Here is a 15215-nt window from a genome sequence, read left to right as displayed (position 1 = left end):
AATTACATTTACAATGGTCTCCGTGCTAAGGTAGCAGCTGGTTCTCAGCTGCTGTGATAAAATACACAACAACCTGTCAGCGGGAACCTCCGTTTTCCAACTAAGAATTTTTTTTCCCCCCTCGTATCATACTTAACATTTAGCGTGCCAAAGGGAATGTATATTTAATGCATCTCTAGTTCATAAATGGATATTGGAATAAAGAAAAAAAAATATGCACACCCCATCTGACTGCTGATGCTTTTGTTTTAAGAGGGACCATATTTTTCTTTCTCCCCTGCAGGGAAAGTTACTTTCAAGTCAGTTAAAGTCCCCAGTCTTTCATCGTAGCTCTTTGCCAATTAGCACTGAACAACTTCTATCCATTTTCTTTTTCTTTAAGATGATCAGGAGCCTAATAATTCTGTGATAAAAGGGCAAAAGCCACCGAAAGCCAAAAGGGGAATTAATGAGCTCCTCCATTTATTTGTCTTCGGAACAGCTGAACTGTTACAACTATTGACACTCATCAAAAGGTTCGGCTCTGAACCCTGTCCAGACTCTGCAGGCTCCATTGGACATCTTCAAATTTAGAGAAAGGCAAAGCAAGAGCTTCCCCTGTGTGATGCCAAAACTAACAAAAGACTGTGGATCAGGTAATGAAACTTCAGCTTTCTCCCCTTTGAGATTTATTTACTGGCAGCTGACAAGGGGCAAATTCAGATCGAATTGTGCAGTCAAAGCCTTGTCAAGCCTTTAGACGCACCCTTGTCTTGAATCACCTTCATGACTGGCATTTTGCTCAAAAGCCCTCGGCACTGGTCCTTAACAGCTTATGACATCACAAAGGACACTCCAGACAGATGCCTACATGGCATCCTGCAGCATTTTAAAAGAGAATTAGTGGTTTTAATTATGGTCGTAGAATGAAAGGGAACCATGCAAGCTCCACAGGAGACCTTTGATCGGGCTTTTTTTCTAGTACAATGCCACGGAACTGTGACTATGCCTAGTAAGGGGGCCTTTCTTGCCGAATGACTCACTAGTGATCTATGAATGCAGACAAGCTTCTAGCCCTCCCTCTTCATTAGCGAGCATTTCTATACAGGGGTCTATACAGTGCTTGGAGTCTACAAGCTATACAATTGGGAGAATAAGAATCCCTACAGATTCTGCCTTCTACTTAGGAAATGCTGAAGGACTCGGAGTGACTTTATTCATTAAAACAGGTTGCTATTAATTAACTGTCATAATAAAATAAAGAACAATCATTTGCATTTTCTCTTGTACCGGGGTCTCTTTAGCAATACGTATAAAAGATTCCTGAAAACGACATTCATGTATAAAGGAGCCACAGAAGTCTACCTTTACACGGCGGCAGCAGGAGCTTGCTAATTATTAGGACTAGATCAACAGGAGGACAAATAGACGGAAGTAAAAATATGAAAGTGGTTAAGTAAAAAAAAAAAAAATAGATCCAGTTCACTTGGCAACAATGTTCTGCCAAGTAAAAAAAATTAAAAATGTATATTTTATTTTTGAAGGATGTAAATATGCTAATGGAAAAAATGATTAGATTTTTTATTAGTGGACCTTGAAAATGATAGAGGTGCGTAGTATGCAACCTCTATATTTTCTTAATGTGTCACTGAAACTCCACCAATACTCATTTTATTTACATTTCTTATTTTATATTAAAATTAAAAAAAACAAAACAGACTTTTATATATACATTTTGGCAGAAATAAGGAACCATTACCGTACATTATGCACCCCTGGAAAAAAAAAGCTAATATTGGTTTCCCTTAGAACAGAAATGTAAACCTAAAAATGAGAACAAAGTAAAAAAATAAACAAAAATAAAAAAAAATGGAAAAGCATAAAAATAAATCAATTGTATAATAATCATTAAAGCTACAGAAAAGAATTCCAACTTTTTACCACCACTTTAGAGAAACTGAGAGAGGAGATGGACAACTCAAAACAGAAAAAGCAAACAAAACCAAGACATTTTCTCCTCTGTTAAGCCTTTTAGTCCTTCCCCAAAAGGACAAGCATGATTCCCAAAGCAGATATGCAGATTCCGCAAAGCAATTGAGAATAAAAGGAGGTGTTTTTTGGAGGTAGTTGAGTCAGTATCCAGACCTTACACTTTTTGATTGTCAGACAATAATATTGGAGATTTCTCGACATACATAGATGCAGATTAATCTGTCAGAACGAGAAAAGTATATATGACATTAAGAGACAAGGTTTGGGATTATATGCATAGTCTTATAAAAACTATTTTGGCTGTAATCAGAAATGTCTCTAACTGGAGGAATGTAAACATGCCGGTGATCACCCAGCGAACAAGAAAAACGCAATCTGATCGTTTATGCAAGCAGAAAAATCATCCTCATTGGCAGCGCATCGCCTGGGGAAAAAAGTTAATGTTCTGCCAATAACATGATGTTGTATGGAGACCGGATGATTCTATTAGTGATTGCTCATCAGTCTGTTATAACAGGCTGGTAGATTTGTATCAATCGACTTGTATATAGTTGATTGGTGCTCATTAATTTCCCAAAATTGGCCAACGGGAATGGTCCTCTAGGCTATTTGATCATACAGGTTTACGGTAACCATTGGTATTTAATTCTGCGGTCGAAAGCTGTTGCTCTTAAAAAGGGTTGGCTCACGGGTTACCACCTTTCACACTCCAAAATGCTGGCCTGGGTAAAAAGTGAGTGTAGTTTTGGGGTTGGAGTGTGGCTGAGTGACTGCAGACTTGTAGATTTAGAATGGACAAACCTTTCGAAGGGGCTGACCAGTTTTGGAAAACCACTATCCTCCGACTATAGTTTTTAAAAAAGAAACAAAGTAAAAAAGTTGTATGTCATAACTGTTCACCTGTTCAGCGTACCGGATGAAAATATTATCAATCTATATGTTGTTGTTTTTTTTAAACTTATTGTTGTAAAACATTTGCAATAAAAATTATATATTAAAGAAAAAAAAAAAAGGATTTCTTTACTCACCTTCCCTGGGTCCAGTGCAGAGTCTCTGTCATTGCTCCCAGTGTCTGTTATTGTCTGCAGCGCTGATGTCACGTCAACAGCACTGCAGCCAATCAGTGAGCTCAGCAGCTTTGAACAAGTGGACACCGGGAGCAGACTCAGTGCTGGACCCAGGAAGGGAGCGTAAAGCCTAGGTTTTTTAAAAAAAAAAAACCTGCAACCAGAGAACAGGCGTTTCCTGAAACTTAAAATGAATGTATGAACGCTGGGGGTCTGGCTGCACCAATCCTGGGGGAGTCTGACTGCAAAACAGGACAGGTCCTCCAGAGCGAGGGGCTATTGCTGGCCAAGAAACCAGAATACCAAACACAAGACCCCCAGCTGCCGACTCACAATTCCTTAGAGGGTTTTTTCACTACTATAAAAGTTAAACTATATGGGCCCAGGAAGGGAAAAACACTATACACACCTACCGGATTGGTCCTGCTCCTCAACAGTCAGTACTGTGCCTCCTCCAGTCTCCTGGCATCAACATCCAGCAGGGTGCAACATATGAACATTGCAGCCAATCAGCAACCGATTGTCTGCAGCAGTGAAATGATGTTCCCCGCACTACACAGTACCGAGTGTAGAGGAGCGGAGCCTGTCTAGTACCGCCTAATAATAGCGGAGAACCCCTTTAATAGGGTATGTGTTTTTAAAACTAGACAACCCCTTCAAATCAGATGATTAGATTGTCAAAATGTTTGCAAAAAAGATAAAAATGTAAAAGTTATTAAGAAGGTTGTGTGAAATTAAAAAGGGTCTGATTTTTTTTTTTATAGGGAAAAATGGCTACACTGCAATACCAGACAAAACCTAAGGACAAGCATGGTGCTGTTTCTGGAGAATAAAAAAAAAAAGTGGACCCTTTATATTTCCAGTATCATACAACTCCATTAATACAAAAGTCATTATATCATCAGACAATATACACCAAAAAGTCTCTAATGAACCACGCTCTTCCGTCTACAAGTCCCACAGCTTGACTTATAACTGTCTACAGAGAGATGCACGGAGGTAAAGTGGAGGTACTGCACCAAAACGGTTCACCAGTTTGGATGAGTCCTGGAAAGTTGATAGGACGCTTCCTCCATTTATCCTCTCAAAACAACAATGCCTCCAGCGTGTTCGAGCAGGAAGTTCTCCATAGTGTGTGGGAGACCCCAGTAACGCTACGAGACGATCTTACGCCTTTCCTCTGCCGTCACTCTTCAGTCTCTGAAGTCGCAGGAGCTCTTCTTTGAAGTAGTCCACCGCTTGCCATATGGCACCTATCTGCCCGTCAGCCGTGGCCTTGCTGGCATAAGCAGAGAAGTGTTTGATGGCGTCCTGCAGAAGCAGCTCCGGGTCGATATCTGCTCGATGTTGGTGCAGCATTCGTTCACATGCAATGGCATAGTTTTTGTGCCAGTTAACGGGGTGATTTTCATGTTTGTTTATTGCCTTTTGGTACAGCTGAAAAATGAGACAAAGTGAGGTGGACAGGTGAGATTTCCACGTTCAGTATCCATTTACTTATCGGGGTTACAGAAGTAGCAGAAGCAATTGTGCCCCAACACCCAATGCCCTGACTTTATTTCTATCACTAATAGTACTGTGGTATGTATATATACATACATACATACACACACACCAGACTTTGCCATGGGCATGGATTCCTCCAGAATCATTGGGAAAAGGGCAAGTATAAGATACTAATATCATTGTAGCCACCTAAAACGTAAGTGCTTACCACGAGAGGATAACTCTTTATATTAACAGACTCAGGTGAAAGAAAAAATTATAAAAAAAAAAAAAAACACCTCCCAGACCGTCGCTGCTAAATCTGCTGGCATCAACATCCAGTGGGAACATCACGTGGGAGCTGCAGTCAATCAGTAGCAATTTATTCAAGAGTGTTTCTTCCGCTCAGATGACATGTGATCACTACATCCAATTTCCGCTCCGTTCAAGCAGGCGCACCTCCTCTCCGTTCAAGCAGGCGCACCTCCTCTCCGTTCAAGCACGTGAAAAGTCTTGGACAGGAGTGGGAGGTTCTGATTATTGAGGATGCTAACCTGAGGTCATTAGCGGAGCGGAGGGTGGTAGACTGAGACCAGAGAGGAGATGTAGGGTGGTGCTGAGCCATGGAGTGCTTTGTGGATGAGGGTAGTAGTTTTGTACTGGATTCTGGAGTGGATGGGTAACCAGTGTAATGACTGGCACAGGGTAGAGGCATCGGTGTAACGGTTGGTGAGGAATATGATCCTGGCTGCAGCATTCAGCACAGATTGGAGCGGGGAGAGTTTGGTAAGAGGGAGGCCGATTAGTAGAGAGTTACAATAGTTCAGACGAGAATGCATAAGTGAAACAGTAAGAGTTTTTGCAGTGTCAAAAGTAAGAAAAGGGCGAATTCTAGAAATGTTTTTGAGATGCAGATAAGAAGAGCGAGCCAGTGATCGGATGTGGGGGGGTGAAGGAAAGCTCAGAATCATGTATGACCCCAAGGCAGCGGGCATGTTGCTTTGGAGTAATGGTGGAACCGCACATGGAGATGGCAATGTCAGGCAAAGGTAGGTTAATGGAGGGAGAAAACACGAGGAGTTCAGTTTTTGACAGGTTCAGTTTCAGATAGAGGGAGGACATGATGTTAGAGACAGCAGTAAGATCATTGCTCAACTCCAGGGACTAGGTGCACATCATAAGCACCAAGAAAGCATTAAAAAGGATTGATATTATATTTCGCTGCTGCTAGCTGTGAGGTACTTGCAGCAATTATTGTGGCCCTAAAAGACATCAAAATGTATATTTCTATATGGCATTATCGAACCAGTAATACCTTACCTGGTAAGCATAGTGGTACAGCTGATTTTTTACAGATGCAGACAAATGTGGAGACTCAGCAAGGTCAAATATAAAGAAAGCAGTTTTCACTCTAAAAAAAATAAAAATAAAAAAAATAACAGATAAGTTAAAGGGGTATTCCCATCTCCAAGATCCTATCTCAATATGTAGTAGGTGTAATAATAATAATAATATTAGCAAATACCTTCAATTAGAAATATAGTATAGTTCTTCTGATTCGCTATGTCACTTACTCCATGTGCAGGGCATTGCAATAGCTTAGGTATCCATGGTTACGACCACTCACACAGTGAGAGTTAGTTAGATGTTAGTGATTGTAACCATGGATATCTAAGCTACTGCAATGCTCTGCACATGAGATACATGACATAGCTAATTAGAATAACTATACTACCTTTCTAATTGGAGGTAATTACTAATATTATTATCACACCTGCTACATATTGGGATAACATCTTGGGAGATGGCAATGCCCCTTTAAATTCTTGTTTGTAGCTTAAAAGGAATGCATTGTCAGAAAATGACCTATTGTTTAGAACATGTTTGTATGTTCAAATTTTTTTTTAAGTAATATATTTAAGAAAAATCAGAAATCTTGAACATTTCCAACTGGTCACTAGGACTGCTATTAGACCTTTACTACCTGTTGGCATCTGGACATTAAAAGCAAAAGACTGAATAAGATCCTACTTCGATGTATTGAGATATGCAATGACTCTGCTCTAATCTGGGCAAAGATCATTGTGAAGGAAGGGGGAACAGGTGAGCTGTGACATGACCTATTGTCAACAGTGGAGTCTGTGTTATCAACTGTGTACAAAGATGTTATTGGTCACTGCAATCCTGTCTGTGATGATAATAAGACTGCTGAAAAGTCCTCTGTGCAGAACAGGAAGCGCAAGTCTACTGTAATATAAGGCCTAGTGGCCAGCGTTAAAGAGCAGTATTAGCAAAGAAAATGCTTGGGTAATCATGGCCGCTGCTTTGCCTCAACTCCCCTATGAATAAACAAAGAAACGTACCTTGCTTCCCACATCTCTTCATTTGCTACGGCTTCCCACGAGGAAACTTCAAACCTGTTAGGAAGGCAAGTCTACATAGTTATATATATGTTATATATTTATATATCATCATCCACACAGTCTCCTCGGTATTGCGCCCCCGCGCTCCTGCACAGGAGTACTTCTCTTCCCTGTCGAGGGCTGCGTAAAGAACTGCAGCGCACAGGCACCGGTAAATGTTAAAGAGCCCCGATCAGGGCAGGGAAGTCCACCTGAGCATGAGTGTGATGCCAGGGACACAGCGTGGATGACGTAGGACACGTCATCTTCACGAAGCAAGGAGGACGGCATCGAAAGACAAAGGGAGGCTCCCGACCAGGACCAGCGACCCCCCTCAGACCAGACTGCCCCATAGGGGAGTGTAATAAAAAGTCTTATTCTTGTCCTGCAGGCCAGGTTGGGGCAGCGCTGAAAGGTGGGGGTCCTATCTCATATGGGCCAAACCTGGTGACAGGTTCCCTTTAACTATAACAATACCAACTGCATTTTCAGCCTGTACATACTTTCCAAACTGCTCCGTCCAGTTGTACAGATTGCTGGTCAGATTAATCCATTTCTCAGCATGAAAAATTGTATTTTTTGAGACTAGCTTCTCGCAGCATCCCCATGGCCACAGTGAATGCGTTTTCTTCCATGTCTGATCTCCTTCATTCAGTCCTATGCATACAAAAGTTTCCCTACTGGAGGCAAAATTAAAAAAAAAAAAAAAAAACACATGAAAACAAACAAAGACTTTAGAAAAAGGAATCCTTCACAAAGGCATTGCAAAAGTGCAGAATACCTTTTCAGGGAGCATAAATGTATACTATAATGGTGGATTCTGTATCCATTAATTACACAGCAGAGCACAGCGAGAAAAAGGTTGACTTTTTATAAAAGTGTAGAAAAGAGTTTTGAACGGTGCGCTTTTCTAGAGTTAAAAAAAACCCCTGAATATTTACAAAACATTAATAAACGCAAAAAACTACTAATAATTGATACATTGTTAACATTGTACTGGTTTAAACACATTTTGGGGTTTATCTGTCATGGTATTAAAGGCGTTGGTTGTCCACCTTTGGGGACATTTTTATTTCTTACCTATATGTATTTGGGGGGGAAAAAAAATCATGTTTGTAATTGGGTTTCACTAACAATTTTGCATTGTTTGGTTTTTACAGGCTCTTTGATTCTCTGCATATTCAACTTTGATGTGGTCTGTGGTCATAAATCAACAGAGCGGGGCTCGGATAAAGACAGATAACAGAGTTACAGACTCTCGACCGTCGTAGTAGCTGACGGTGCTCAGAAAAAAGGAAGCTAAAAGGTTATAAACGCTCCCGTCAAATCGAGCTCACTGACGAATACTCAACTAACTCATTGTGCATCCAGCGATAGATCGCGCACAAAGCGGCTATAGAAGGCACCCGATGCAAAACTTTCAATGAAACCCAATTGTAAAAATGATTTTTAGGCCCAATTAAATGCACTTAAGTAAAAAGAAAAACGGTCTCCTAGGGCAGAAAAAGCCCCCATCATTGTTGTTGCATAAAATAATAGTTTAAGTAAATATAATAGTTTAAGTGAATATAATAAACTTTGTAATATATTTCATCAGAGAAACATACTTATTTTTCCACTAATCAGCCACTTCTTCCCTTACCCCTGGCCTCCTGAACTGAACGTCCACTCTGAAAAGCATAGCCTAACTCCATCTTGGTTAAAAGAATACATGCTGGATTCACAGCCACACAGCTCAGTACTGCTGTATAATAAAATCCATACTGCTGTGTAAGGTCCTCCATGCTGTTGCTGCTGCTTAACGTGTTATACACAGAAAGTGCAGGAATCCCCTCATGCCTGTGTGTGCTGTGTATAGGGAGACATCGCAGCAATTTCCCCCCCACTAGCTCAGAGATAACTGAACAGAGAGAGCCTGCAGATAGGAAAATTGGTGAAAAATGCCGGATTTGTACATAGGGTATAAAAAGTCAAGTTTACAAACGTCTGTTAAAATGTCAGGCTTGTCAAGTAAAAAAAAAAAAAAATCATAATCGAGAAGAATCATTTCAGAATTTTTTCCACCTTTAACATCATTCAAAATGTGCCCTGAGCTGACATTTTTATTGATGAAGTTTTGATTGCCTCTTATTGCAATGTTGCAGTGGACAAAAAAACGCTGTTTACCGATTGGATTCATTTATTTTATATTTTGATAGATTGGACACTTCTGAACTCCGTGATACCAAATATGTATATTTTTATCGTTTTATTTTTAATGGGGTAAAAGGGGGGCAATTTTAACTTTTGTGGGGGGGGTTCATATTTTTTTTAAAAACTTTTTTTCTCACTTTTTACTGACTTCAATAGTCCCCTTAGGACCCTTGAAGCTGCGATCGTTCGATTGCCCATGCTATACATGGCAGTGCATCAGAACTGCTAAGTATAGCAGAAATCATGACCTCCTACAAATGCCGTCATGGAAGGTTCATGATAGAATATGTCTACAGAAATAGGGCACAAAAGAAGAAGAAGAGGGCCTGGCCCAAATGCTTGCAATCTATACAGACATCAGATAAACCCAGAAAGTGTAACCCTTACTTTGTATTTACTGCTAGCAAATGCTGAAGGTCAAAGGTAACTGTTCCATCCGGAAGTATTACGGCCACTGAATTCCACTTATCGCCAGGAAAGTAGACGTCCATCAAGTGCTTTCCCGTCTTTCGAAGATACCACTCATATGTCATCATCTGTGGAGTTAAATACATACATGCATGATGCCTTATGAAAAGCAGAACCCAACGTCACTAAAATCAATGAAGATGTCAAGACTAACCTGTCTTTAGGGCATTATAGACATATATTATTATTATTATTTATTAATATAGCGCCATTTATTCCATGGCGCTTTACATGTGAGGAGGGGTATACATAATAATTACAATAATAAATTAATGAAGTACAATAATCTTAAACAATACAGGTCACAACTGGTACAGGAGGAGAGAGGACCCTGCCCGCGAGGGCTCACAATCTACAAGGGATGGGTGAGAATACAGTAGGCGATGGTAGAGCTGGTCATGCAGCGGTTTGGTCGATCGGTGATTACTGCAGGTTGTAGGCTTGCCGGAAGAGGTGGGTCTTCAGGCTCTTTTTGAAGGTTTCGATGGTAGGCGAGAGTCTGATATGTTGTGGTAGAGGGTTCCAGAGTAGGGGTGATGCGCGAGAGAAGTCTTGTATACGATTGTGGGAAGAGGAGATAAGAGGGGAGTAGAGAAGGAGATCTTGTGAGGATCGGAGGTTGCGTGTAGGTAAGTACCGGGAGACGAGGTCACAGATGTATGGAGGAGACAGGTTGTGGATGGCTTTGTATGTCATGGTTAGAGTTTTGTAGTGGAGTCTCTGAGCAATGGGGAGCCAGTGAAGGGATTGACAGAGGGGAGAGGCCGGGGAATAGCGGGGGGACAGGTGGATTAGTCGGGCAGCAGAGTTTAGAATAGATTGGAGGGGTGCGAGAGTGTTAGAGGGGAGGCCACAGAGCAGGAGGTTACAGTAGTCAAGGCGAGAGATGATGAGGGCATGGACTAGGGTTTTTGCAAATTCTTGGTTGAGGAATGTACAGATGCATGAAATATTTTTGAGTTGAAGTCGGCAGGAAGTGGAAAGGGCTTGGATATGTGGTTTGAAGGAGAGATCAGTGTCAAGGATTACCCCGAGGCAGCGAGCTTGTGGGACTGGGGAGAGTGGGCAGCCGTTAACTGTTAGGATTGTTGGGGGGGGGGGGTCGCGTGAGATGGGGGTGCACTCAGTGGGCGTAAAGGTGTGCTGAGTGCACCCTTTCTCTTCTATTCCTTGACACAGTGACTATGTGAAAAAAACCCGGGAGAGTCGAAACATTTACCCTGTCGCATATGTCTCCATGCTTTATGACACTCCTATTCCGCCCGATACTTTAGGTTATAGGAATATATAGGAATATTGGTTGGTCCTAATGTGTATGGCATGTTGCAAAGATCCACCATGAATGTCGGTTATCTGGGGATCCAAATGATGGAAGAATGGGCTACTGGAAGATAAATGGTCCCATGTCTCCCAATGTGTCTTTCAGCTTGACCACAAAGGAGGAGACGGTAGCGCCAGCTACCGATGTGCATGGCAATATCCATTACAGTCTATAGGACAGTCTGATCATTAAAGAGCAAATTCTACGATGACATTATCAGAAGTAACCAGTGAAGTCATACTGTGTGTAATCGTGTGGTTTCAGGAGCGTGCTGCTTCCCTGCCTTCCAGGTTCCTGCTTGCCAGGAGGCGGTGTGGTCATGGCTGATTAATAGTGCGGAAGTATGACATTGTCACACCGCACGCTCTCTGATGCTACAAGCAAAGGTAGAATGGCCTCTGTAACATCGGAGGAGCGTAGTGGCACTGAAGTTGGCCTGATCCAGACAGTTTCAGAGCAGTGCTTTCAAGCTCTATAGCAACGCGCTTGTAAGCACTACATTCCAACTTGCCTAGGAGACTGTCCCCATATGTCCAGAAATGTAGGCAACAAGCAGTAATCTATAGAATTAAACATTGCTAATATTAAAGTAGATCATTTTTAATAAGAAGTAAATTGCAAACTTGGTTGTTCTTATTAGTACTTTGCAATTTTACTCATTGAAGAACTTGAGAATAACCCATGAATGTGCACAGCCTTAAGTATTGATCTAATGTTTCTAAATGATAATGGTGGAGATTAGTGCAAGCTCCACAATGGACATGCTTCTCGAAGCCGAATGCTACATTTTTTCAGGTGGAACGGTCAGACCAATAGTTACATTTGGGTCACTTGTGCCTCTTAAACAGGCTTTTTGTTAGTAGCTGGAGGAAACCCTACTGATTTAGTAAGTCACATATACACTATTACTTCAAGGCGGATTTAGTTCATGCAGCCCCAAAAATGTTCATATAGTCGAAACCTTCCTAACAGCTTCAATGTGATCTATCGGGAGACTGCTGTATCACATGATGTGCGGTATGTCTCCCCACTCACCTCCTGATCCACTAGGGACAGATCCGGACGAAGTCCTTCACAATAATGAAGATATCGCAAAGAATTGCCGGGAAGATCTCCTCTGAGCAAAACGATAGCATTCAGGGGTATTGAGAAAATAATGTTCTTTGCAAACTTGTCTACCACATAATTTCTACTTTGGTCACAAATGCTAAAAAGAATGTGAAAAGGGAATAATTACTCCATAAATCTGGACTGTTAGGCACGAGACAGCAGAATCCTGGACCCTTAACCTTCTTTATATAGATTCGCCAGGATCTAGACTAAAGATGTTATCCTGATGGGACTTGGCTGTAAAACCAAACATTGTCCTACCTGTAATTAGTATGCATATGACGAGCAACCACTGCAATTGTGAAAATCCATTCTATGTAGAGAGTCACGTTTTTGCTAGCCATTCTTGTTCTTATGCTGCCCATCAATAAGGCCAAGCCATATCCTGCCAAGGCACATACCACAATATTACTCTGCATCCAAAACCTCTCCACCTATGCGACAAAATAATACACATCATTAGCAATGCAGATTATTTCCTTATGCATTACGGAGAATTCTTACAGGTTTTGAATCATTTTACGAGTGCAAAATCGGGGTCAGAACCTCTTCTCTAGGAGATAGCATCTGTGATTAGGGAGCTGAATGCAGCATCTGAATGGCAACGATGACCTCAGATCTGGCTTTTTGGCTATTTTGACAACTTGCTGGTCCACTGAATACAATGGAAGAATCGATTGACACATTTTTCTCAGAAATTCACCAAAAGAAAATCACAAACATTAATTCACCAATGCATTACAATGGGCAGCGCAACACGAGTCAAATGAGAATTCACCTCATCTCCTGACTACAGCCTGAATTTTACTCCATGCAGAAAATTATTTATCAAGTATGTAATAAAAGGCACCTGTGTATTAGGTAAGGAAGCTAAAGGAGGAAAATACAGCTTTTTCTAAAAGGTTAATTGGCAAGAAGGGGACATAGCTGCATCTAAAGGTTAACCCCCTTAACGACCAGGGGTTTTTCCATTTTTGAATTTCTGTCTAAAGCTCCCCTTCTTCCCAGAGCCGCAATGTTTTTATTTTTCTGTCAATATGGCCATGTGAGAGCTTGTTTTTCACGGGACAAGTTGTACTTTTGAAAGCCACCATTGGTTTTAACATATTGTGTACTGGAAAACGGGAAAAAAAATTTCAAGTGTGGTGAAATTTCAAAAAAGTGCAATTCCCGGTTTTCTTTTTGTTTTTTTTACCATGTTCACTAAATGCTAAAACTGATCTGCCATTATGATTTTCTAGCTCATTTCGAGTTCATAGACACCAAACATGTCTAGGTTCTTTTTTTTACTTATGTAGTGAAAAAAAATCCAAAATTTGCATTAAAAAATGGCGCCATTTTTCAAGACCTGTAGCGGCTCCACTTATTGTTATCTCGGGCTGAGTGAGGACTTATTTTTTGTGTGCCGAGCTGATGTTTTTATTGATATCCTTTTGGCGTAGATATGATTTTTTGATCGCCCGTTACTGCATTTTATTGCAATGTAGCAGCAACCAAAAGAACATAATTCTGGGGTATTAATTTTTTTTCTCATTACGCCATTTAGCGATTGGGTTAATGTTTTTATATATTGATAGATCGAAACACTGCTTTACCAAATATGTGTATATTTGATTTTTTTTGTTTTATTTTGAATGGGGCAAAAGGGGGGTGATCTGAACTTTTAAATTTTTTAAAAACTTTTTTTGTTACTTTTTGCATGCTTCAATAGTGTCCATGGAAGACTAGAAGCTGCAGTACTTTGATCGCTTCTGTTACTCACAGGCGATGATCACATCGGGGTGGCGCTCACAGCAATCTGGCAATGACAACCATAGAGGTCACCTGCAGACCTCTGGCTGTCATGCTGATGCTTCGGTGACCCGCGATCATGTGATGGGGTCACTGATGGGCAGGATTAGCGACGCACTTCCAGTAAGTGTGAGTTAAATATCACTGTCAGAGATTGACAGCAGAATTTAACTAGTTAACAGCTGCGGGTGGATCGCGATTCCACCCACAGCTGTTGCAGGCACATGTCAGCTATATAGATCATGTGCCCGGAAAGGGGCGGGCTCAGCGCCGTTGCCCGCACCAAACAGGGGGGAGCTGACGTGGGTGTACTATTACGCCCAACGTTGGAATAGAGTTAATCTACAAAACAATGGATATATCTGCCTGCAAATCTGATTATCTCTCTACATTCTGTACACAGACAGAAGCACCCTAAGGATAGGCTGTGTGAGGATTTGCCTCATTTGCTGTCATTCTCCTGCTCCTCCATATTACACAGGATTCCACTGTACATAGATTCTTATATAGCCACAATCAGCACGTAACTAAGATATCAGCACCGATCTCTCCTGTATCTACAGGCTGCACACTCCCAGTCTACTCCTACACAGTGGTCTCACACATCTGCCAATAAAGTGAGAAAGTGGAAAGCCGAACTTCAGTTTTTCTTTCCTAAAGGGCCAGAAATATTATCACTCAATTACACAGAATATTTTTTCGTTTTCCTAACTGTATATCTTTTTTCTTCAAGAAGTTGTCCTGCAGGTGACAGGCACAGGTTCTACCATTAATAGTAACAAAAATGGAGCAAAGACACAGTTGTAAAATTGGAGACAGAAAACCTAAATCTGAATTCCCTGTACCTTATTTTTTTAAATTTTTTTACTTGTTCTATATTTGGAAGGGAACATTCACCTGTATTATCGCTATACCATACATCATAGAAACAAAATCTTCTAAGTACTAATCTCCCTCGGGCATTGAGTTTTAACACATTTATAAGTTCAAGTGTGAAAAAAAATGAAAAAAAGAATATTACAGTATGTAATTGCATTTTCTTCTCTAAATTATCATCTATTTTAACCTTCCCACATTAATAATAAAGAATAATAAAAACCTCTCTGCCCTCCACTACTTGCGATGGAAGTGAAAAGAACAGATAATAAGGCATGAATCCCCCTCTTCCTATGAGAGGAATGAAAAAAAAAAAAACGGAAGAGGGCCTCAAAGGGAATCTGTCAGCCAGTTTTTGCTGTTTTATCTGAGGGCAAGAAAACCTGATTCCAGCAATGTGTCACTTACTTGGTTGTATGTAGTAGTTTCAAAACAATCAGTGTTTTATCAGCAGGATATTATCACTGCAGGACTAGATCTCACATGCATACCAGTCAGGTTAATCTATATAACCTAGCCCCCACCAATGAT

General features: G+C 40.9%; 1 protein-coding gene across 2 annotated transcripts in view; it reads right to left on the bottom strand.

The window, feature by feature from the left end:
• Positions 1-1634: 1634 nt before the first annotated feature.
• The window catches only part of TMEM260 (transmembrane protein 260), a 108008-nt gene continuing 94427 nt past the window's right edge, over positions 1635-15215 (bottom strand). The window contains exons 11-17 of one of the 2 annotated variants that reach the window (XM_069732951.1): positions 12279-12451; positions 11943-12114; positions 9506-9654; positions 7429-7605; positions 6887-6940; positions 5844-5934; positions 1635-4475 (exon numbers count right to left, since the gene is read on the bottom strand). In XM_069732951.1, coding sequence (XP_069589052.1) covers positions 4206-4475; positions 5844-5934; positions 6887-6940; positions 7429-7605; positions 9506-9654; positions 11943-12114; positions 12279-12451 — 1086 coding nt within the window. In that variant the 3' untranslated portion in view covers positions 1635-4205. The remainder of the gene's footprint in view (positions 4476-5843; positions 5935-6886; positions 6941-7428; positions 7606-9505; positions 9655-11942; positions 12115-12278; positions 12452-15215) is intronic. The other variant, XM_069732960.1, reaches the window with a different exon arrangement.

This window comes from Ranitomeya imitator, chromosome 1 (genome assembly GCF_032444005.1).
Source record: "Ranitomeya imitator isolate aRanImi1 chromosome 1, aRanImi1.pri, whole genome shotgun sequence".
NCBI classification, from domain to species: domain Eukaryota; kingdom Metazoa; phylum Chordata; class Amphibia; order Anura; family Dendrobatidae; genus Ranitomeya; species Ranitomeya imitator.
The sequence above is the reverse complement of the archived record's forward strand: the minus strand, read 5'-3'. Positions and strand labels throughout refer to the sequence as shown.